The 24431-nt window shown below is 37.5% G+C and overlaps 1 protein-coding gene across 1 annotated transcript; it reads left to right on the plus strand.

Moving 5' to 3' along the window:
* The first annotated feature begins 27 nt into the window (after window positions 1–27).
* Window positions 28–24431, plus strand: LTA4H (leukotriene A4 hydrolase). The gene is made up of 19 exons (XM_034403757.3): window positions 28–407; window positions 1655–1785; window positions 3655–3775; window positions 6667–6735; window positions 9809–9913; window positions 10069–10121; window positions 10617–10689; window positions 10799–10939; window positions 11549–11572; window positions 11971–12041; window positions 12128–12239; window positions 17029–17173; window positions 17255–17358; window positions 18547–18617; window positions 19134–19188; window positions 19784–19879; window positions 21477–21559; window positions 22827–22931; window positions 23892–24431. Exons 1-19 carry the CDS (start codon window positions 255–257, stop codon window positions 24019–24021), a joined length of 1842 nt encoding a protein of 613 aa, XP_034259648.2. The 5' UTR covers window positions 28–254; the 3' UTR covers window positions 24022–24431.

The following is a 24431-nucleotide window of genomic DNA, read 5'->3' on the forward strand; positions in this document are numbered from 1 at the left end:
TTCGGATTTGTAATAGGTTAATAGGTTGCTTGAGCGATAGCCAGAAGCTATTTGTCTGTCGTGCATCATGGGAGTAGCAGTCTATTTCCCATTAGTTGCATGAGCGCTGGACCTCGTGAAGAACTATAACTCCCAGAGTCCTCCTCGAGTCCACCCACAATGAGGAGGGGGCCCTCAAGCCCACAAGGCGGTCCTAGGATATAAATAGCCAGCGTCGCGCTGAGCCTCCCAGTGTGTAGCTGTGTGCTGGAGCCATGGCTGACGCAGACCCGAGTTCCTTCGCTGCTCCTGATGCCTGCCGCTCTCACCATCTCTACTTACGCTGCCGCGTGGACTTCGAGAGCCGATCGCTGCGGGGCACGGCGGCCCTCACCGTGCGGTCGGAAAGGGACAACCTGAGTTCCCTGGTAACGCCTCTCCTGCCGTGGGGGGTGCTGGGGGGGCTTCGAATTGGGGGGTGGGGTGGGGAAGGTTCTCTCTCGCTGTGTTGGGCTTCAGCGTTCAGAATTGCCCGGGAATTCGGGGTTCTGAAGTCAAATAAAGAAGAAATAAAGGACGACCCCAATCCACTCGTACTTAACTCTCTTCTTGATGTGCCGGGAAGCTGTCTTTGAGGGATTGCTGATAAGAGATTTTGCTCCTTAAACATGCATTGGAGCAATTGGGTGTAAGGTTTTCTTTGGCTTCTATTTTAAGCAGCTGAATTAAAATAATAATTTCCTTACGTAGGGGGACGTGGTGTCCCTGCTACTTACTGTGTAAACGTGGAGCAGTACGTTTAGTAAAGGGGTGTGTAGGATGACCATGCATGGTGGCTCACACTCAAATACCATGAAAGGGTAATATAAAAAAATAATGCTGTGCATGTGCTGAGCTAGCACTAATAAAACCTAATAAATCATCTTGGAAGTTGCATTTTATCTCCCTGATAGCAGATGTTGCAAAAGCATAATCCTTCCAGGACTTTCTGCTAGGTCAAAGTATAGTTCTTAATGGAGGAATGGGGGATGATCCTCCTCCTCCTGTGGGGAATAATCTTCAGGGTGGGTTTTTGATCCGCCCTGTTTCTAAGCTGAAAACAAAATTCCTCTCCATTTTTCTTGGAACAGACTGAGGTCTTACATGACAGCTTCTGAAAGAAGCACAGCACAAAATACATGTATTACTCATGTTTCTGGACTGTATATATAAAATTCTGACCTTTTCTTCCAAAATGTGACACAACGCACAAAAATGTTTATCCTGGCCAAAATAAAGTTTCCAAAGAATTTTTGGATAGTATTGTGAAATTATGTTCCTCTTTGCAGTTTATCTTTTACATTAAACAAGTTGAAATTTTACTAGTTAAATGTTTTATTCTCTTTTTGTATAAAAAGGAGAAAATGGGCCAGAGAGTAGGAATAGTTATGCAGCCTTATAACAAAAGCTTATACCAGTTTAAAGACTTGAGCTGACCTAAAGTCACATACATTTGGTCTTTTTTTAAAATTGAGTGGAGAAATATACAGTAATGAAGTATTTTGAACTATCTTCTATGCTAAAATAGTTTAATTTTTAATAAGTAAAACATTTAGTGTTTTAATTATCACTTGCAGAATCTTTTCATTATTGTTAGAACATTTATTTGTTACGGTAACTCAGATTTATTTAACAGGTTTTGGACACCAAAGACCTAACAATACAGAAAGTGGTTGTTAACAATCAAGTGGCTCAGTTTGTTCTTGGACAACAACACAGCTTCAAAGGAGCACCACTTGAAATCACGTTACCATTCCACTTGAGGAAGTATGCATTTTTATCTTCATACCTTTGCTATTAGCTTGTTCTTAGGATTTATATGACCCTGTCCTTGCTGAATAAATGATACTGCAGCATTATAACTGCCGAGAGCCAGTTTGGTCTTGTGGTTAAGGCACCAGGCTATAAACCAAAAGACTGTGAGCTCTAGTCATGTTTTAGGCATGAAAGGCAGCTGGGTGACTATGAACTTTCAAAGTACTTTCAGCCAAACCAACCTCCCAGCATAGTTGCTGTGGGGAAAATAGGAGGAGGGTGAAATACATTGGTTTTTTTGCCTTGAGTTATTTGTAGAAATAATAAAGGTGGGGCAAAAATGAGTAAAATAATTCTAGTACTATAAATATTATTAGATGGGACACAGGATTGTATGTTATCTTTATTTTATAATGTTAATTAAGTCTTTAATAAGCCTTTAACAGTCTTATAATTATTAAAATCTTGAAAGCATTCTTGGCTTTCTGTTCCACAATTCTCTTTTTGTTTTGCAATCTAGGACATCTTTCCATAGACCTTATTTTTGATCTTTTGTTAGGAGCAATTTTTTCTTCATTCAAAAAAAGCAGTCTAGGGTAGCCCTACAGTGAGATAGGCAGCAAAATTAACAAATAAATAAAAACCAAGTTTCCAGAAATAATGTTTAAAAAATATTTTGAAAAGTAAAGAAGAAAAAGACAAATCTATAAAAATTTTAGTAAAGCAATTCACTTGAAAATTGTAGATTGGGAGGCAAAAGAACAGACTTGGAAGACTGAAAACTGGGCTGGTTCCCTACTTCTAAGACAGAAAGTTATGGAGGAAAAACCTCCAAAATCAGCAGCAGGATGAGTAATATTAGGAGAAATGCACTGCTGGACAAATTCATTTCCATAAATTTATCTTCCAATTTTAAAATCAAGGATACTTGTTTTCTCAACACCACCCATTTGCTAATTATTCCTGTTTGTCGTCCTTGGTAATCTCCTGCTGCAGAAGAATGGGATGTCAAAAGTTTTCAACCTCACCCTCTAAAGAAACTTGACACACCATGCCAGAATTACGCTGTGCCACCAGAGAGGTGGTGGTTCATCTTCACTTCAAAAATCTTTTCATTATTGTTAGAACATTTATTTGTTATGGTAGCTCAAATTTAAGAGGTTTTGGACACCAAAGACCTAACAGTACAGAAAGTGTATTGCAGCTAATTAAAACATACTATAGAAAGACTAGAGTCCTCAGAAAGTATCTGTCAATCTGGTGATTTCTGGAGCATGTTTTCTTCTTTAATCCAAAAAGTACTATGAATTTAAAAAATCAACATTGCAGGTGTGCATTATAAGAATAATACATAAGAGTAAATTAAAGTCTAGCAGACTTGCACAAGTACATTGTGGCTCTTTGCCCACATATTCAGAAGAGACAGTTCTCACATTCTCTTGTTTGTCAATAACCATTAAAATATTTTTGATATCTGTTCTGAGAATTTCTTAGGGATCTGATGATATAAGATTAAACTTGGTATTTAATAGGTTCATTTTGTTGTTTACTTCTTTTCAGGCAAATGGGACTCAGCAACTGACTATAATTGTTGAGCAGCACATTATAAAATTATTTTGATTTGCTTTAAAAATGTAATAGACAACTGCTTCCATTAAGATACTGCATGGTTTTGTTGTTTTTTATTCTTCCAGTTGATAACTTAATTTTCTCCCTTGCTCTATTGTGCATATGAAGTTTTCTTACCCTCTTGCTTTGTGGGTGGGCTACTAACTACTAAGGTCTTTCAACAGGTATTCATCTTTGTTACAGTTGAGGTTTGAGGGATGGTTTAGGAAAGTCTAAGTGATATTCCCAGTCTAAATATTTGAATATTTGCAGGGGCCAAGATGTGATTGTGGAGATCTCTTTTGAAACTTCTCCAAGGTCTTCAGCACTTCAGTGGTTTACTCCAGAGCAGACATCAGGGAAAAGACATCCATTTCTTTTTAGTCAGTGCCAGGTGAGTAGGTTATTTTATTTTATTTATTTTATTTTATTAAATTTGTATACCGCCCTTCTCCTGCTGGACTCAGGGTGGTGCACAGCCAAAATAAAAAACATCCCAATACAAAATTTAAAATTTGTTAAAAGAATTACACAACTTTGGCCCAAAATGTAAAACATCCCAACTAAAACCCATAGACAATTAAAAATCTAACATCTCATAAGGGGCGGGGGGGGGGTTACGCCAGCCCTGCTTGGTGGAAAAGAAAAGTTTTTAGGGCACAGCGAAAAGCCCAGAGATCTGGTATCATGCGTATCTCCGGGGGCAAATCATTCCAGAGGGCAGGAACTGCCACAGAGAAGGCCCTCCCCCTGGAGGTCTCCAGCCGACACTGCCTGGCTGATGGCACCCTGAGGAGTCCCTCTCTGTGGGAGCGTACTGGCCAGTGGGAGGCTATCGGCAGCAGAAGGCGGTCCCGCAAATATCCAGGCCCTATGCTATGGAACGCTTTGAAGGTGGTAACCAACACCTTGAAGCGCACCCGGAAGACCACCGGAAGCCAATGCAGCTCACGCAGGAGAGGCGTCACATGGGAGCGCCCCCTCGCTCCCATAATCCCCTGTGCGACTGCATTCTGCACCAGTTGGAGCCTCCGGGTGCTCCTCAAGGGGAGCCCCATATAGGGAACATTGCAGTAGTCCAAGCGGGAAGTGACGAGTGCCTGAGTGACTGCGTAAGGAGTCCCGATCCAGAAAGGGACGCAACTGGCGAATCAGGCAAACCTGATGAAAAGCCCCCCTGGCCACGGCCGTCACATGCTCTTCTAAAGACAGCCATGCATCCAGGAGGACGCCCAAGTTGCGAGCCCTTTCCGTGGGGACCAATAACTCGCCCCCAATAGCCAGCGATGGCACCAGCTGGCTATATCGGGACGCCGGAAGCCATAGCCACTCGGTCTTGGAAGGGTTGAGTCGAAGCCTGTTACTCCCTATCCAGATCCGCACGGCCTCCAGGCACCGGGACATTACTTCAAGGGCATCGTTGGGATGGCCTGGGGTGGAGATGTACAGCTGAGTATCATCAGCGTACTGATGGAACTCCACCCCAAAGCTATGGATGATCTCGCCCAGCGGCTTCACATAAATGTTGAACAAAAGGGGCGAGAGGACCGACCTCTGCGGCACCCCACAAACAAGGCGCCTTGGGGTCGACCTCTGCCCCCCTGCCAACACCAACTGCGTCCTGTCAGAGAGATAGGAGGAGAACCACCGCAGAATGGTGCCAACCCACTCCCAACCCCTCCAACCTGTGCAGCATGATACCATGGTCGATGGTATCAAAAGCCGCTGAGAGATCCAACAGGACCAGGATAGAGGAACAACCCCTATCCCGAGCCCTCCAGAGATCATCCACCAACGCGACCAATGCCGTTTCCGTGCTGTGCCCAGGCCTGAAGCCGGACTGGAGCAGATCTAGATAGACAGCTTCATCCAGGTACCCAGGAAGCTGTCGCGCCACCACACTCTCAACAACCTTCGCCATGAAGGGAAGGTTGGAGACCGGACGGTAGTTAGCCAAAACAGCCGGATCCAGAGGTTCGCTAAAGGTTGCTTTAGCGATACATCTCATAAGTAAGTACTACTGGTCTTACTGTCTGATAAAAGTCTGAGAATGCCTTACTTCCTAGACATTTATATAGTATGTTGTTAATACATCCTAATATACAGAAGATGTGCCATTGAGGGTAAAGACATACTTGGTTGTCATACGGAGTTTAGTGCTTGGTTTAACATACTTAGATGAATTATATGGCTTTACACACGTCTTAATTTATAAATTTACACATTCTGATTTGTATATATACGGTATAACTTTGGATTGGACACTTCACAGCACAGTCATTTTTGAGACTCTGCTTATAACTCAGGTACGTACAAATGTATGGCATGCATTTTTGTAATCTTACTGGGCTACTTCCCATGTGCCTGCCAAATTTCAGATTGCCTAAGAACATAAAGTTTAGAAAGGAGTCTACTGAATGAGATGCAATAAAGTGTAAGTGTGTAATTGAGTTAAGGATGTGAGCCTGAACGAACTGTGACTGGATATGATTATGCAAGAATTGGATATTGTGCTGCATTGTAGTATAGAATAAACATTTTACAAAGTAAAGGTTGTAAAGGCTGTAACCTCAGGTTACAGTGGCAATTAGAACCAGATTTTCCATTGCTAAGCTATGCAATTGTAAAGTGCAAAGCCATGTGACCATACCACTCGGCCACAGCAGTTCCAGTAGTCCTTTTTTTATAGACATATATTTTTTATATAATTATATGTAGATATAATTTTTTAAAATAAAAATAAAGCAAAAGGAACAAAACACAAATATACATACATTATCAAAAAATACAGAAAAAATAAGTATAATATGTTAGAACAATAATGTTTTATATTGTTAGACCTATGTATAGTTGTTAATTATCTAATGCAAACATTCAAATATGTCTTTAAACTATATGATACACTAATATGACTACCTTGCTTTTTTTAAACCTATAAACTTTGTAGTTCCAGCAGTTCTGGTTGCTGTCAATAAGCAAGTGCTTATATGAGATCGCTTCCAATTCCAACTGGAAGCCTCCAATTTCCTGCCATCTTCGCCATTGACTTTGCTTGTGAGAAGTCAGCAGGGAATTTTGTAAATTGTCATGTGACAGTAAGGATGCCATGACAACTGGAACTGCAAGGACTTGTTGTAAATATCATTCATTTGGCACTGTCATAACTTTGAACAGTCGCTGAATGAATAGTTGTAACCCAAGACTGCCTGTACTATTAGCCATACCCTTAGTGGTTTGCTGCATTATCTATACAAGAAGTAATATGTGTCCTTTTCTCTTCATTAGGCTACTCATTGCAGAGCTCTTCTCCCCTGCCAAGATACCCCCTCTGTGAAGTTAACATATTATGCGGAGGTAAGTACTAGTGCTTCAGGGTCAGTGCTGAAAGGGTGCTTTGGAGAGCAAAGGGTTGTGAAACTGTGGCTTTTTGAAGCATCCAGAGCTTTTCCCTGTATCACATGGCAGCTGCAGAGATCAGCTGTATGATCCTGGGTAAAGATATGGCATTAAAAGTTTTAAAGACTTGCAAAATGGATGCTACATTCGTATTCCTGCATACCCTGAAGCATCTTTTATTAAATTATTCCCCAAGACTCTAGTAGGTAAGCACTCCATGTTGCAGAAATGCCTTCCTTTTGTACTAGGTTGGCCCAACAGAATTGGTATAAGGTATGTTTCAAAATTGCATAGATTCTGCCAGATAGACTTACTTGAGGAAAGAAATAGTTAAACACTGAAAATATTCAGTTAGTCTTGGCAGATACCAAATGTTGACTTTCTGTGTGTAAAGTCTGGATAGGTACTTTGGTGTATATTACTTATATGGCTAAGACTAATGTTTCTCAATCTTGGCAACTTTAAGATCTTAAAGAGCCATTTCACCCATGTTAAAGTGCTGGATGGGAAAATTCTGGGAACTAAAGTCCACAGGTCTTAAAGATACGGAGATTGAGAAATATTGGTTTAGACCCAAGTTTGCTAGAAGACAGTATTTTGGTTTGCAGAATGAACAAATCAACCACAAACATTTAAAAAAAGTTGTGGTAAGAACTTGGAAAAGGAGAAGAGGGAACTAAAAAGTGCTGGAGGAACATTAAATGGTATAATGTAATGTAATGATGTCGTTACAGTTCCACATAAAAATACTGAGATTAGCAGTTAATTTACAACATATAGATGTTCTTCAAATTATCCTGTTTGCTGCATTGCAAATTACATAAGGAATTACCTTCATGAAAATCTATGATATGTTGGCCCTGTCCGTTATCGGAGTTAGAAATTTCCAGCGTTCTGTAGCTTTAAAGAGCTAAGCTTACCAAACGTTTTCCTTTCTTATCAAAATCGCTTATCAGAAAGTCTTGATTTAAATATCCCTGTTGTAATTAGCTAATGGGTTTGTATGACATACCCAAACAAAAACTACTTTTTAGGTAATTTACCCAAGTCTGAAAAGTGAGTTTTAAAGAAAAATAAACAGAACATAACTAGATGCAGTATTGTTTGTATTTTTCATGAATGTTATTGAGCATATGTGCTTTCGTCAGAGTTGAATAGGGAAATTATATTGAATGGGCTAATATTAATAAAAAGGGACAAAAGAATAAAAGTAATTTCTTATAGTTATTTGACAGTAATAAAAGTTACACATAAATATGTCCAACAGTCAACAAATCTTTATATCAACAAGACAACTCAAAAGCCACTTAAATTATTCAGCTCTCTTAATAGTTGGAAGCCCACTGTTACACATTGTCATGTTTGCTCCTTCTGATTAAAGATTTTTTTGAAATGTATGTATTAACATTTGCCAGACCCCAAGGTTTATAGATGGCAATTAGCATTTGAATAGCACTAAGAAAAACATTGCAACCAGTGCAATGCAACTCTAGCAGGTATGATATATCAAAGCAGTACTGGGATTGGCCAGTAAACACACAAGCTGCTGAACTAACTGAAGTTTCCAGGTGGTCTTCAAAGGCAACCCATGCATTGCAAATTATAGTAATGTAATGAGATAAAAGCCTGTTTGGTGTAGGGGTTATCAGACTAGAAACTGGGAGATTGTGAGCTCTAGTCCTACCTTAGATACGATACATAGGTGATAACTATCAGAGTATCCTGTTCCATATATTGCCACATCAGGAGTACTAGCCAAATTTGATCAAAGGCCTCTCCTGGTTCTAGTCAAAAAGAATCCTCAGATTGTGCACCTGGGAATCATAAATGGTATAGTCCTATAATTGGCAGATTTCTGAATTAGTCATCACTCTGCTTGCCTGACTTGAATTTGAGACACTTTTTCTCTATCCTGACCCTAGCAGCCTTCATGCATAAGGATGTCTACTACATTTGCCTCTAGATCAATGGGGACAGTACATCTGGATATCATCAGCATATTGATGATAGTGCACTTCAAATTGTAGGTGACCTCTCCTAGCATATTCATGTAGATGTTAAATGGTATAGGTGAAACAAGCCCTGGAGCACTCTATAACAGATGGATGAAGGACCCAACCTACTCCTTGTACCACCGTTGTCTGAAACATCTTTCAAATAGAAAGCAGAACTACTATTGCATAATCCAACTCTCAGAGCTTGGAAACAGTTCTGAGAATACTGTGGTTAACATTATTGAAAGCCATTAAAAAATCCTGAGAGACGAGAATCATTGTGTTTCTCAGGATCCTTTCTGAGATCACCCACAAAGGGTGTGAAGGAAATGGACAATTACTAAAAATGATAGACAGGCAGACAGACAGACCCACCCAGCAGAAGCCACGTCTGAAACCAGGCTACTATAGGTACAAATTATTTGTTTTCCCCAGCACACTCTGTAATTGCAACTCCACTGTTTTCTTGCTACTTTTGCTACAGTAGCCATATTTCTACCCATTTGGCAAGACATTCTACCTCTAAATATACAATATACAATATAGGTTTTAATGTATGAGGGAACTACAATTGGCCAAGACCTTACCCTTGTATAAAAGAGCTCTCCATATGTCAAGGCTTTATTTGTACAGGCTAAATGCATGGAAGATACATTTTTAGGATTTGTCTGCTTGAACACCTCTCTTTGTTTTTTGTAATGGTTACCCTTAAAATAATTTATTTGAATTAAAGTTGTGCACTTAGTTTTCTTGTTAAATGCTAGATAATGAAACGTTTACTATAAGCTTATATAATTCAGGTACTGTACATATTTATATCTAATTTTGCTTCAATGAGCTGTTGAGGATGTAGTACAGTAGAATCAAAGCTGAAAAATAGCAAGACGTAGAGGGAGCATTTGGAAGGAGAGGGGAGCATATACATAGCACATAACAGAAGTTTCTGACTTGCATTGTTGCAAAATTAGCATTTTAATTAAAAGGAAAAGTGTTGTCATATTGGATAGAAATTAAAGATATGTTTTGTGTTTAACTAGATATCTGTTCCAAGTGAGCTGGTGGCTCTTATGAGTGCCAAGAGAGATGGAGACTTGCTTGATCCAGAAGACCAAACTAGGAAGATATTCCGTTTCATTCAAAATGTAAGAGTATTCACATGACATATTGTATCATACAAGTCATATGGATGACTTTTCTTCAGCAACCACCTTCTAAATTTAAGCTGTCAAACATATAGGTCTGTTGTAATTATGTTTTTATTTTCTAAGAACTTACTTCCTTTCTTCCTCTGTGTTAGGTTCCAATACCCAGTTATCTGGTTGCTTTAGTAGTTGGTGCCTTGGAAAGCAGGTGAGAGTAATAAAGTTGAATGCTGGTTAAGGGGGGGGGGAGTTTAAGCATCCTACACCCTCAGTTGCTGTTTGTGGCTCTTGGTCACTGGAAAAAGGCTGCTTGGTTTCTCTGCTGGACACATCTCAGGCAATGAACCTGTTCTACCAGCCACCTGGTCAGTTGACTGGGAGGAATCAGATTTCACTTTCTTATTGCAAATGGCAGCAAGGAACTATCAATTCTGTCATCTAGTAAAAGGCATCCACATGCCCAGGGGCAAGAGATGAGGGAGAAAGTGAGGCATATGCCTGTTCTTTCCGTGATAATCAGTATATGAGTGGAAGATTAGTCAAGAAACAGTATTAGAAACAAAAATAACTGAAACAATTACCTAGGAACGGTTGCATTTCAATGTTCTTCACTGCAACTAATTTGCTCTAGTTAATACTGTCTTGCATAGTAATGAAATCCAAACAGTATTCTTCATTTATCTAATTGAATTTTGTTCTACAGAGTAATTGGTCCTAGAACTTTGGTGTGGGCTGAAAAGGAACTGGTGGACAAATCAGCTTATGAATTTGGTGAGGTGGGTTACTTGCATAATGATAATAGCTATATATGCTTGTGTATTTATTTGTCTTCTGTATAATCACATGTTCAAACATTAAACACTGGTTTGTTCATTCTTGTTTCAGACTGAAGCCATGCTGAAAATAGCAGAAGATCTGGCAGGTCCTTATGTCTGGGGTCAATATGATTTGCTGGTGTTGCCCCCATCATTTCCATATGGTGGTATGGAGAATCCCTGCCTCACTTTTGTAACTCCTACTTTATTAGTAAGTTTGACTTGATAATGAAATAATAGAATAGGATAATATACTAGAAAATAATACTGAATTAGTTTGACCCCATTTCATTTGTGAAATTTTCACAGTATCTTGTCTTTTGATATGTCCTTATACAGGTAGCCACTTACGACCACAATTGACCCCCAAATTTATATTGCTACATGAGACATTTGTTAAGTGAACTTTGCCCCATTTTACATCCTTCCTTGCCATAGTTGCTAAGTGAATCATTGCAATTGTTAAGTTAGTAGCATGGTTGTAAAGTGAACCTGGCTTCTCCATTGACTTTGCTTGTCAGAAGGTCACAAAGGGGGATCATATGACTCTGAGACACTGCAGTCGTCATAAATATGAGTCAGTTGCCAAGTGTCTGAATTTTGATCATGTGACATGGGGATTCTGCAAAGATTGTAAATGTGAAAAATGGTTGTAAGTCATTTTTTTCAGTGCTGTTGTAACAGTCACTAAATGAACTGATGTAAGTCGAAGACTACCTATAAACTATTTTTTTCGTCCAAATTAGACCATAATATTGTAGGACTTATTGTCTGGTATTAATTTAGAGACTTAATTACCCACATTTTTTTGTTTGTGCAGGCTGGTGACAGATCATTATCCAATGTAAGTATAATTCTAAATTTGCTCATTTATGAGTATATACTACACTGTGAAATGTAAATGGGTTGCTCAGATCTTACATAAATATCTTCAGATAATAGATATCATTACTTATTTAGTTTAAAAATATTCAATACATATTAATAAAAATGGCAAAGGTTTGTATTTTATAGAATTTCATATAGAAATTTATAACTGAAATACATTTAAGAGATTTAGGAGATTATATGAGCATTGGAAAAACAAGTTCTCCATCTTCTGGCTGCATCCATTTGATGGCATTCTCCTTCATGTAATTCTGTACTCGGTGCCAAAGACATTAACTAGTAAAACAAAACATGATTTTGCTCCTATTGTCTCTTTGAGTTAAAGAAGCCACAATACATTTTTATACATTTCAGGTTATTGCACATGAAATTTCTCATAGCTGGACAGGGAATTTGGTAACAAACAAGACCTGGGAACACTTTTGGTAGGTGAAATCCAAATGTTTGAAGAATTTTTGTTTGTTTAAGGGTCTATCAAAATAAATACTCATTTATCTGCTTCATATTCTAGGCTAAATGAGGGGCATACTGTTTATCTAGAACGCAGAATTGGTGGTCGGCTGTTTGGAGAACAATTTAGGCACTTTCAGGCTCTAGGAGGCTGGCGAGAGTTACAAAACACAGTAAGTGAATTATTTCTTTATGGAGTATTTAAATCTACACTACTACTCCCTTGACACATGAGTCTGGATAGCTAATAAATAATAGAACAAATAATCCAATCCATCTAAAACCAGTTTAAACTCCACAAGCATCTAGGGGGAATTCAATACATGTATTAACACAACACCAGTAACACCTAGCCTGGTGTCTGTGGAAGAAGAACAAGTCTTTAGCACCTTATGAAAGGCCCGCAATCAGTGGTGGGATTCAGCCAGTTTGAGCCGGTTCAGGCGAACCGGTTGTCAAATTGTTGGCTGCCCCTTCCTGCCACGCCCCTTCCAGGAGTCCCCACGCACCTCGTTTTAGCTCCCAGGTAAATGCAGAGAGGCCTACTGGGCCCAAAATGGGGCGGGAGGGAGCGACCCGTTTTTGCTCCCGGGGGTTGCAGGAGGCTGAGTGCTGCCTGTCACACTCCCTGGCCACGCCCATCATGACCACGCCCACCCAGCTGGTCATTAGGGCAGAGAACCAGTTGTTAAATTATTTGAATCCCACCACTGCCCGCAATCCAGATCATCTGAATCTTCCAGGTAATCTGAAGATAATAAGCATAATAATAAATAGGAACGTGCAGAATTCCAGAGGTTATCTTCAGAGACTCCAGCCATAGCACTTTCTTGCAATATCTAAAATATGTCTCCTTTCCTGGGATTGTGTATCAGGCAGCCACATGGTTTGGGAAAAGCTGCTTTAAAATGTGGGAAAGATGTGCTGTGTTTATTTGCATGCCCTGGACTCTTTTTATGACTAAAAAATTAAAATGCCTGATTAAATAATGGCATTTATTTTGTATTAAAATTCATTGAATTGAACCGGTAGTCCTTGATTTACAATAGTTCATTTACAAAGTGGTGCGGTGGCCTAGAGGTGGAGCTCTCGCCTCACAATCAGGAGCCTGTGAGTTTGATCCTAGGTAGAGGCAGATATCTCTCTCTCTGGGCACACTAAAAATTTATCTGCTGAACAAAAATCCGCATTGGCGATAGGAAGGGCATCCGGCCATTAAAACATTCTGCTAGCTCCATTCAGTAGCCTAGACTCCACCCTACAAGAGATTATGGGGTCATTAAATGAATATGATGATGATTTAGTAACCGTTCAAAATTACAACAGCACTGGAAAAAGTAACACAACCATTTTTCACACTTAACAACCATTGCAGCATCCCTATGGTCACGCAATCAAAATCCAGAGGCTTCACAATGAACTTGCATTATCCTGGGATCATATGAATCATCTTTTACAACCTTCTGACAAGCAAAGTCAATGGGGAAACCAGTTCACTTAACATCCGTATCCCTAACTTAACGACTGCAGTGATTCACTTTAAAAGCTGTGGCATGAAAGGTCATAAAATGGGGCAAAACTCATTTAACAAATGTCTCACTTAACAACATAAATTTTGAGCTCAATTGTCATAAATCAAGGATTACTGTATTAAATAAAGATATTTTAAATTTTAAATAGGTATTTTTTAAGCATTTAAAGTAAATGCATCTGACTTCAAGAAACAAAATTATACTCTCTCTCTAAACTGACTTAATTTTTGGAAATGTTTGCTTTATTGCCCCTTCCTTGGCATTTTCAATATTCAAAGTGAGAAAGAAATACGTAAATTAAATAAAATAAATCCATTAAGCAGCAGCAGAAGAAGTATATAAAATAAGTTGAAGAATTCTTTATCAAACAGAATATTTAAACAAGACAAAGATGTGTGGAACTTAATTCAGAAAAGACTAATAATGAAACATTTATTTGATTAGGAAGTTCCATTATATGAGTATTGTTGGAGGTAGGTTCTCATGTCCTGCTACTGAAATGCACCTTCAAAGTGGTGGATACAGTGTGCAAACTTCCTTATTATGTTAGGCAGGAAATCTTTCAACATTTTCTTGCATTATTTGAGGTTTTATGGCTAACCAAATTTTTCACTTGAAATACACTTGAATTCAGCTTTCCCCAATCCTCAGATTTCACTTGAATTGGGGAAAAGAGCCAGAAGTCAACGTAATAAAAAGGAAGTGTACTTTGAGGAATAAAATCTAAAATCATTTTAGTTAAAACATTTGAGCTTATAAAAGTTCCCTCTCTCTTTAAAAATTGCTCTATGTCTGATCTAGATATGATCTAGGATAGACATTACAGTGCTCAAAGTTTCATGAGCCAGGAAAGAACCTGATTGATTATTAGACTTTATTCTATTTTTATAGTTGCTCTTTTCATATATACAACTCTAGGCAGCTCACAACAATTAAAAACAATAGCAAGAACAATAAAAATGCAAATAAAAATAGCATACAACTATATTAAAAACTACTGTCAGAAATTCAGACACAAAACAGTCGCAATCAGTAGGTAAATGCAAGTAATACATCTGATTCAGCAAAACCATTGAAGAGGCTCACCATTTCCACTGGCCCCTTAAGTGTGATGGCACAGCCATCTCTTCAGGGACTTGCTAGATGCCAGAAGGGTAAAGACCAGTCCAGGGAAATTATTTATTTATTATATTTCTATCCTGTCTTTAGTTCTTTATAAATAACTTGGGGCAGCAAATATTACATAATACTCCTGAATAAAGGAGAATATTTGTAGTTCCGGGTTGAAAAGAGGAGTCCTTGATGCTCTCTGAGCTTGCTTGTTTTCTTGCAGACATTTCATTACCCAAATTAGGTAACATCGTCAGTGCTAGTGAGGAGTGCAGTTTGCTGTCAGTTTATATTCCGGTGGCTTGCCTATCAGTATTGGTCTTAGGGATTCTTTGGTTGGGCTGTTTGCTATTGGCTTATTTGACAGTTTCTTGATTGGGATATTGTTTGCTTGATTGTTGGTCTGATGTTATCCTTGGAGTTAATCTATGCTAGGGGTGTCAAACTGGCGGCCCATGGGCCTGATGCATCACATGCAGGCCATGCCCACCCCAGCTCCACGAAGGAGAAAAATGTCATGTGACGGCAACGTGACGCCATAAGTTTGACACCCGTGATCTATGCTGATCTGGGTGCTGATTGCTGGTGGAGAGATGCTAGTCTTTTTGTTCTCTTTTGCGCTGGGTGACAGTCTCTTTTGCACAGTCTATAGATCAGGGGTGAAATGCTCCTGGTTCGGACTGGATCGCCCGATCCGGTAGCAATGGCAGCGGGTGGTTCGGAGAACCGGTAGCAAAAATCCCTGCCCCCCCCATGCCCAGCTGAGCTGCGCTATCACCAAAGGCTTTTTTTTTTTTTACTTTTAAAAGCATTTTTTCTACAATCGTCTTCGAAAAACTTGTAGAAAAAATGCTTTTAAAAGGTTAAAAAAAAAGCCTCTGATGATCCCAGCTGAGCAGCGCGATCGTCAGAGGCTTTTTTTTTTTACTTTTAAAAGCAATGCTCCCCGTCGCATGCTGTTCTATTTACCGCATGCCTCTTTTGGGCGTGCACTGCGCGTGCACCTCGCATTTGGTGCGTGGTGCACACTGTGCATGTGCAGCCAGCGAACCGGTAGTAAACCGATTCAGATTTCACCACTGCTATAGATGTTGTTAATGTGTCTATTGATGGCTGATTTGTCAGAATGCCAGGCTTTTAGAAATTCCCTGGTGTTTTGGACTTGGCTGGTCTTAGGATGGTCACATTTTCCCAATTGAAACTATGGTTAAATCTCTATATGTTGTGAAATTAAAGAATTTTCATCATGTATTCTGACTGCTAGTTGGTGTTCATGGATGCTTTCTGCCAGTCTTCTGCCTGTTTGTCGTACATAGTGGTGGTTGCAGTCCTTACATTGTATGTTGTAGATGACTCCTGTTTTTTCTTCTGGGTTGTTGGGTCTTTTGGGCTGCTTAGGATCTTATTAAGGGCTTTAGTTTTCTTGTATGCTATGCTGATTCCATGTGGTTGTAGGAATCTGTTGGTGGTTTCTGAGATATTTTTGATGTATGGCAGTGTAATTCTTTTTAGGGTTTGTGTTGGTTGTGCTTTATTGGGTTGAGTGGTCAGGGACTTTTTGATAAAGTTGTGTGGATTTTCATTTTGTTGGAATATGTTGTATAAATTCTCTATTTCCTTTTTTTTTTTTTTTTTGCTGTTCCAAGTTGCTGCAGTGTGTTTGGGTTTGTCTAAATAAAACTCCTTCCTTCTCCTATTTTCCCCACAACAACAACAACCCTGTAAGGTAGGTTGGACTGAGAGAGAGGGTCTGGTCCAAAGTCCCTCGGCCAGCTTTCATACCTATAATGAGACTAGAATTCATAGTCTCCTGCTTTCTAGGCCAGCGTTTTAACCATTACATCAAAGTGAATCACTAGTTCCAAAGGGCGGGCACCAAAGCTCTCTTCCTGGGTCCCATCAGATGACATTCCTTGGTAGATGGAACCCATAGCATGGTTGTCTTGGCAGATCTGATGACATGGGTAGATGTAAATAGGAAGAAGCACCACCTCAAATATCTCTGCCCCGCATCATATGGGGCTCTATTGGACATTACCAACACCTTATCCACATTTTTTTGATATTTGGATCTCCTTTTCTCCTTTTTTATACACCAATCTTCTTTCTATGTTGTTAGTGCTGGACATAGGTTTTTATTTTGTTTTTCTGTTTATTATTTTGTTTTTTGGTTTGTATCTTCTATGATAAAACAAAATAAATATACTTTTAAAAAAAAGAGAATTGTATCCAAAAGCATACAGGTAGTCAAAGCGGCTTGCAGAGCAGAGGTGTAAAATGTGCTGCTAAAAAAATCTTAATTTTCATAACTGTTTTCTAGATTAATAACCTTGGAAGCACAAATGAAGTGACTAATTTGATCCCTAATCTGAAGGAAGTAGACCCTGATGTTGCATATTCTTCTGTTCCATATGAGAAAGGCTTTGCTTTATTGCTTCATCTGGAGCAGCTGCTTGGTGGACCAGGTATTCATTTATTTTAAAACTATATAACTTTCTTTAACGTAGACATTCTACTGTTGATTAATATATGTCATACTCCCACAGATGTCTTCATTGGCTTCTTGAGGGCATACATCCAACAGTTTGCATACAAGAGTATAGTGACTGAAGACTGGAAGAATTTCCTCTACTCCTATTTCAAGGATAAGGTTAGATGCTATTCTTACAATTCGAGATTTTACTTACAATTTAAACTAAAAGAATGGAATGAAATGAAATCAAACTGTTTTATACATAGTCCTTTCAATAAACTAGTTTGCTTTTTATTTATTTATCCAATTTGTGTAGCTGCCCATCTGAAACCAGTGACTATTATTCCTTTTCACCTAGCAGCCACTTGAGTGACTTTTTAGTCTTTTAAACTCAGCTATAGTTTAATCTATGACCTGTTCAGAAATTCTTTCCAAGAGATTTCCTTACCTAAACAGAAAAACAGTGGGAGCAGGACTAACTTATGACTTCCTGCCAGCTTTCTGAGTTTTATTGAGTTTTGTCATGAAAAACTAATAGAGAGCATTGGAAATCTCCCTCTTCCCTCCCCCTACCTACTTCTCTGCTCCATTCTTCCATTCTTCCTTTTTCCCTACCTCCTCCTTTCTTCCTTATCTAAACAGAGAAACAGAAAACTTCCTCCTTCTCCCTCCCTCTCTCCCAAGAAGGCAGATAAGTGCTTGTTGCTGGATAGGTGAGGTAGTAGTGTGGCTAGAAAACTGTCATAGAACGTTAAAAATGAGAATTCTGTACTGCAGCAGCCCCATTGTGCTGAAGCTGCCATAACTTTTCTGAACTGCATTCCTTTGGATTCATGGATCCAGGCCATTTGAGATACCTTGGATGAAAAGGTTTTATCCTAAGATGCCCCATTTTGCCCCACTTAAAAGTTACAGACATGAAAATTTTAGTAGTATAAATATAAACAAAATATGTTGTTATGAGGATTCCAGCATGGGGATGTAAAATGATAAAGCAGCACAGTAATTTAAATTCACATACTATTCAGGATTATATGGCTTGGGATTAGAATAGAAGTACTTTTGAAGAAATATGTATAAAAAGTATCTTATTTAAATATTTATGCCTGCATGCATCCAGCTAAGTCAACCCGTGCTTTAGTTGTTAATGACTGAATTGTATTCTATTCATTATGAGTAAAATCTATATCTGAGAATCTGGAGACTTGATGATTTCTTACATATTCAACTGCATTTAATTTGTTTTGGTGACTTTTTTTTTAAAAAAAAGTGGGGTATGTTATATTGTAAGAAATTGATATGACTTTAAAAGCAATTTTGGTTCACTGCCCTCATTTTGGCTAATAGGATGTCATTTTTTTCTAGGTTAATGTTCTTAACAAAGTTGACTGGAATGCATGGATGCATACTCCTGGTATGCCACCAGTAAAACCTGAGTAAGAGTTTTCCTCTAGTAGTTCTCCCCATCTCCATATTTACAGACAGAGCTTTTAGTTGTATTTTTAATACAACTTAAATAAGTTATGCTTAATAAACTTAAATAAGTTATATGCTTAATAAAGATGTTCGTTTTTAAAAAATCTACGTTGTCTGTTCAGGATCTTTTGTTTGTTATGTTGATATGAGCATTTAGCTGATTGCTAGATGAATATGAGACACATTATTTTTTTTATATGATCTAAATCTACAGTACATATAGAATAGTTTTGTATAAAAATAAATGTATTAAAATCAATATTACTAATATTCAAAAATCAAGAATCAAATAGCTACAGAATATTTTTGAATTATTTTTTTAAAAATTCTACATATCTGTAAGCAAAGTTCTTTATATTACATAATCTGCTCAATGCATGTAGAGCATTAGGCATGTGCCAAAAATAAACATGTAATTTCATGCACACACACTTTTACATTTGTAAACAAATCCTGTTCTTTTTTCCCATCATCAGATATGATACTACATTGTCAAATGCTTGTGTTGCCTTGAGCCAAAGATGGATCAAAGTGAGTTAATGACTTCTAATACACAGAAGGTTTTATATGTTTGTCAAGTGCTATTTTAGTGTTCCACTTTGCATTGACTTCCACTTTCATAGTATAGAATTTAATACAAGGTCCTTAACAACTTGCCTTTATACTGAAATATTTTTGTTAGCTGCTGTTTTAGACTGTTTTGAACATTATTTCTTCATATATATTTTTATTAGTGATAGTATGAGTTTGAGAGACATTGCATGAATTTACTCAATAGAAATAGGTACTTGCCATAATGCTATGATATAAAGTTGTTCATAATTATGTGGAAGTAAGGCTTTAATTTTCCTTGTTGCAATTGGAATAAGTTACACATACAGTAGGAAGTCTAATCTTGTCTTTGCAGATATTTGTTATCTTTATAATTCTGTAAGTATGTAAGACAAAACATTTCTTGTCTTTAAAGAAAACTGAAGCCTTGGTGTTTGATCCTTATTTACCAAAGTGAGGTTTGATAAATGAAATCCTTCTGAATGTAGATCCTTGTATTTTAGAAACTCTGAGCTCCTTTGTATATCCCTGCCCTTATGTGTTTCACATTTCTTTCCAATTTGGCTTCCTTTAGGCCACTGAAAGTGATCTTGGTTCTTTCAGCTCAGCTGATATAAAAGATTTGTCTTCTCACCAACTAATTGAGTTCCTTGCACTCCTGCTGTTGGAGGTAAGTGGTTGCCAGCCATTTGTCATTCAAACAGATATTGAAAAGAAGGATTTTTTTCAAGGAATATGGCATGAACCTAGCGTTTTAGACAGTATTTCATTAATTTGGAAAATTGAATGTTTATTCAAATTGTTTGGCTACCCATCTCGTCTAAATGATTCTGGGAAAAGTCACAACAGGTAAAAAGATAAAAACTAATACAGGTAGTCCTCCACTTACAAAAAGTTTATTTGGTGATAGTTTGAAGTTACAATGGCACTGACAAAAGTGACTTATGACAATTTTTCATACTTATGGCTGTTGCAGCATCCTCATGGTCACATGATTTACATTCGAATTCTTGACAACTGACTCACATTTATGACGGTTGCAGTGTCCTGGAGTCATGTGATCCCCTTTTGCAACCTTCTGACAAAGTCAATGGGGAAACCAGATTCACTTAACAACCATATTACCAATTTAAGAACTGCAGTGATTCACTTAACAAATGAGGTGAAAAAAGTCATAAAATCAATTAACAAATTTCTCACTTACCAACATAAATTTGGGGCTCAATTGTGATCGTAAATTGAGGAATACCTTTATACAAACATAAATTATCCACGATCAATTAAAAAAACCAGAAAATTATGATCAGTAGAATTCATTCTACTTTAGCTCATGTCTTCGGGGCCTTCCTAAAGGCGGGGAGGGTCAGGGCCAATGTAAGCCTTTATAGGTCATAACCAGTACCTTAAATTGGACTCGGAACCAATGCTACTCACAGAGCTGGGGAGTTTGAGGACTACCCATGCTAATACATTCTATACCAGCTGCAACTCCTGGGTGCTCTTCATGGGCAACCCCATATATTTAACCAATTTCATTGTATACATGATGTACAATGACAATAAAGGCTATACTACTATACTATATATAGCACAATACAGAAACCCATTGAAGTGATGACCAAGGTATGAGTGAGTAGAGCCTTTGGTTCAGGAACAGGTGTGACTGGCACACAATATGGAGTTGCACGATGTTGTTTTTTATTATGCCAATGTATAAATAGTGGTAAATGATAGCTCAATGTGATATTCTTTCATTCACAAACATGTGGAATGATTAACTCAGACAACCTTTTCGTTCAAATGTTTCGTGTGTTTCCTTCTTCCTTATTTGTGTAAGCATAAGGGAAGTATTGTTATTTACATTACAAATTAACCAACTATTTTTTTAAATATAGTATATGTTGGTTTAGAAGGGCTCTGAATATGCTAGGTAACTTTACAACAAGCAAAGCTGAGGGACTTGCCTTAGAAATAGATTGGACGCCAAAAGAAACAATGCTAGGAATTGGTTACTTAATTTTCTTACTTCTATTTAATGAATATAGACCAAAGGCAAAATGAAGCTGTAGCTGTATAATATTGCTATTATCTGCTCTGAACTGCAGTTTTCTACAATAGAGTGAGTGACTGCCCAAAAACACTGCTTAGAAACTGACATTGTTATTTGGAACTAAAGATATATTGTTGTGGTTTTTTTCCCATTTCCTTTTCCTCCTTGTTTGTCCTTCTCTTTCTCACACTCACCCACACTATTCCAAAATTCATAGAATCCTCTTTCAGTGAGCCATGTGAGTCGAATGCAGGAAATCTATGACTTCAATGCAACAAACAATTTCGAAATCAGATTCAGGTTCGTTGCAAATGTAGAAATAATATATTGAAATGGTTGCAAATCAAGTTTTTCTACTTAGTCCTATTTCATGTACACCTAAATCTCTCATGATGGAGATCAGAAATTGGAAACAAATATATAGAAGTAAGCAGCTGTTCAAGAATGAGAGCATCACACCTGGGAAGTTGGAAGACGGTGAAAGATGATACTTTTGTTTTGTTTTGTACTTAGACTCCTTTAAATGATGGATTATATCTGGCAAAACCAGTTGCTTAGTTAGAAACTTTTGCAGATTTAATCTATTTACTTCGATGTCAACAAACATTGTTAGTTAGACTATTAAGCTTTTGGCTAAATAAGCCACTATTATATCAGGACTATATATATATATATATATATTTGTTTCATCCTCATGCACTGACTTCAGTGCTTTGTTTCCAGTCTCTTCAGTTCAAATTTTAAAGCTATTTATCAATTGGCATTCAACCACAATTTCCTACTTTGGTCTTCAGCAAGCAACATGGGGTTTAAAGAGATAAGAATAAACATCCCAAATGGGAGGAAAGGGGAGGGGAATGATCTATGGGCCTGACAGTCATTCACCTATATTTGTTAAGCCAAGACTGTTAAATTGACATGATCCTTAAAATTGTCTAATCTGTAGAGGGTCCTGCCAGTTTTTAAAATTCTAAATTTTGATTTGTCAGTTTGATTATTCGTTGTCTATATGTTATGTGCAAGAGTCTTGCTGATTGGTTTAGTTGTTCATGAAGCACTGAAAAACAGTCTCTCACTATCAGTAGATTGATTTGATGCATGTTGTAGAATAAAGCAAATTGACTTTTTTTTTTTTTTAAAGAAAGCCTAAGGAGAAGTTGAAAGCATATGTGCAGTGTGTGATAAAACTTTAGGGGATAAAAAATTTAAAAATATGTCTCTTCAAGGGATATCTTACCAAGACAGCTTGTGCATCTTGCATACACAGTGCTTCTTCTAAACCCTACTAATAGAGGCAAATTATCATTTTTAAAGCTTTTCTTGTGTGCCAATTAAATTTTTATAACTGGATATCTGAAAAAAAGATAAATTATATGAATAACTATGCTTAATTTGCATATTGATTCAATTCTAGAATCTGGATTGATTCAATTCTAGAATCTGGATTATTATTAATTACATATAAAAAGGATTTATACATCACTGTTTACAAAGTTGTTAAATGGTTTATAGTAATATAAATGAATACAATAAAAAGGGAAATGAATTTCATCTCGCTACCTTTCAGATGGCTCCGCCTCTGCATTCAAGCCAAGTGGGAAGATGCCATCCCTCTAGCTCTAAAGATGGCTACTGAACAAGGCCGCATGAAATTTACTCGCCCGTTATTCAAGTAAGATAAATGTCAAAATGTTTTGGCCATTTTCCTGATCATTGACTTAAATGTCACTTTTGACTTTTTCAAAATCACCAGTATCAGAATTATAATGCAAATACACAACTCCCTTATTAATCATCTTCATGTGGAATTTGTAGTAGCTTTTGTTTAGTCTATTTCTTTTCATATACCAACAATACAAATTTCACAACCTGGATGTTGAAGGAGCAAGAGTTAACAACCTTTTTTTATAAAGCTGGCATTGCTGTTTTATAATGTCATTTTAAAACTTAAAATCATTAATACATGCTAAAGAATAGCAGTTATTATAAGATCACATAGGACAAGGGTGTCAAACTGGCGGTCCATGGGCCAGATGTGTCACATGCAGGCCATGCCCACCCCAGCTCCATGAATGGGAAAAACATCGCAAAAGGTCACGAGACGGCAACATGACGCCACAAGTTTGATACCCATGACATAGGAGAACCTAAATATTGTTAAATTTGGCTGTGAGATTTTGGCTTTTTAAAATAATTTTTGTTGTTACTGGAGATTAATAAACATCATGTTGTTCACATTTGATTGAAGCAAGCAATCTAACAGGCAGAGCAATCATATAAATAATGAGACATTTTGAAAATATTGGATGATTAGACTAGCTGAGATTTGTTTTGTTTTATCTATCACTCCACTCTGGGATTTTTAAAATAGCAGATGTATATACATATTTTATATAAATAATGTAAATTCTCCACATTACATCCAGGCGGAAATGTAAGTTCAAAACAGGTTCATGCAAATCTGCTCCTATTTATCATGTAGCACTTTTCTCAAACTCCAAATATACTCTGAATGGAGTAGATAAACTATGTGATCCTATGTGATTCAGACTACAGTTTTTATTATGTGGAACTGATAATGAAAACAAAAGCACTAAAAAAAATTTTTTTTGTTATGTGGAATTTTTTATAGGGATCTCTATAAATTTGAAAAATCACGTGACCAAGCCATCAGTGCCTTCCAGCAGCACAAAATATTTATGCATCCAGTGACTGCAATGTTGGTATCCAAAGATCTGGGCCTGGAGGGACAAACAGCCTAACTTCTGCAGAGTTGATGGTGCTGACCTTGTATAAGAGAATTTAGCTATTCTTTTCCACCCTTTTGCAAAAAATTACAAATAAAATCATGGTAGATCTCATTTGCTTTCTTACTTTACATTGTGTTCTAAACCTGGAACAAGGAAGCTCTTTCTGCATTTTCTAGAGCTTTGCACTTCTGCTACATACACGTTCTACAAAACTGGAAAAAAAATCCTATATTTTTGTACATTTTGCTACACTAGCTGTACTTTTACCACAACAGGTACTAGTGGACTTTATTGAAATTGTGTGTATTAACACTAGTTTTTTGAGTTCTTCTACCTGCAATCTCTTTTTATGTTGGGATACTTAATAATGCAATCATTGATTTCATCAGAACAGTGAAATAAACAATGAACAGATACAACTA

This window comes from Pantherophis guttatus, chromosome 7 (assembly GCF_059756535.1).
Source record: "Pantherophis guttatus breed Tessera chromosome 7, ASM5975653v1, whole genome shotgun sequence".
Lineage (NCBI taxonomy): Eukaryota > Metazoa > Chordata > Lepidosauria > Squamata > Colubridae > Pantherophis > Pantherophis guttatus.

Excerpts from the sequence above, each read along its gene's own strand:
- LTA4H (XM_034403757.3), top strand. The coding sequence starts at position 255 with ATGGCTGACGCAGACCCGAGTTCCTTCGCTGCTCCTGATGCCTGCCGC. Across the intron at positions 17,174-17,254 it reads GCAGCTGCTTGGTGGACCAG|ATGTCTTCATTGGCTTCTTG; the intron begins GTATTCATTTAT and ends ATACTCCCACAG. Across the intron at positions 21,560-22,826 it reads AATTTCGAAATCAGATTCAG|ATGGCTCCGCCTCTGCATTC; the intron begins GTTCGTTGCAAA and ends GCTACCTTTCAG.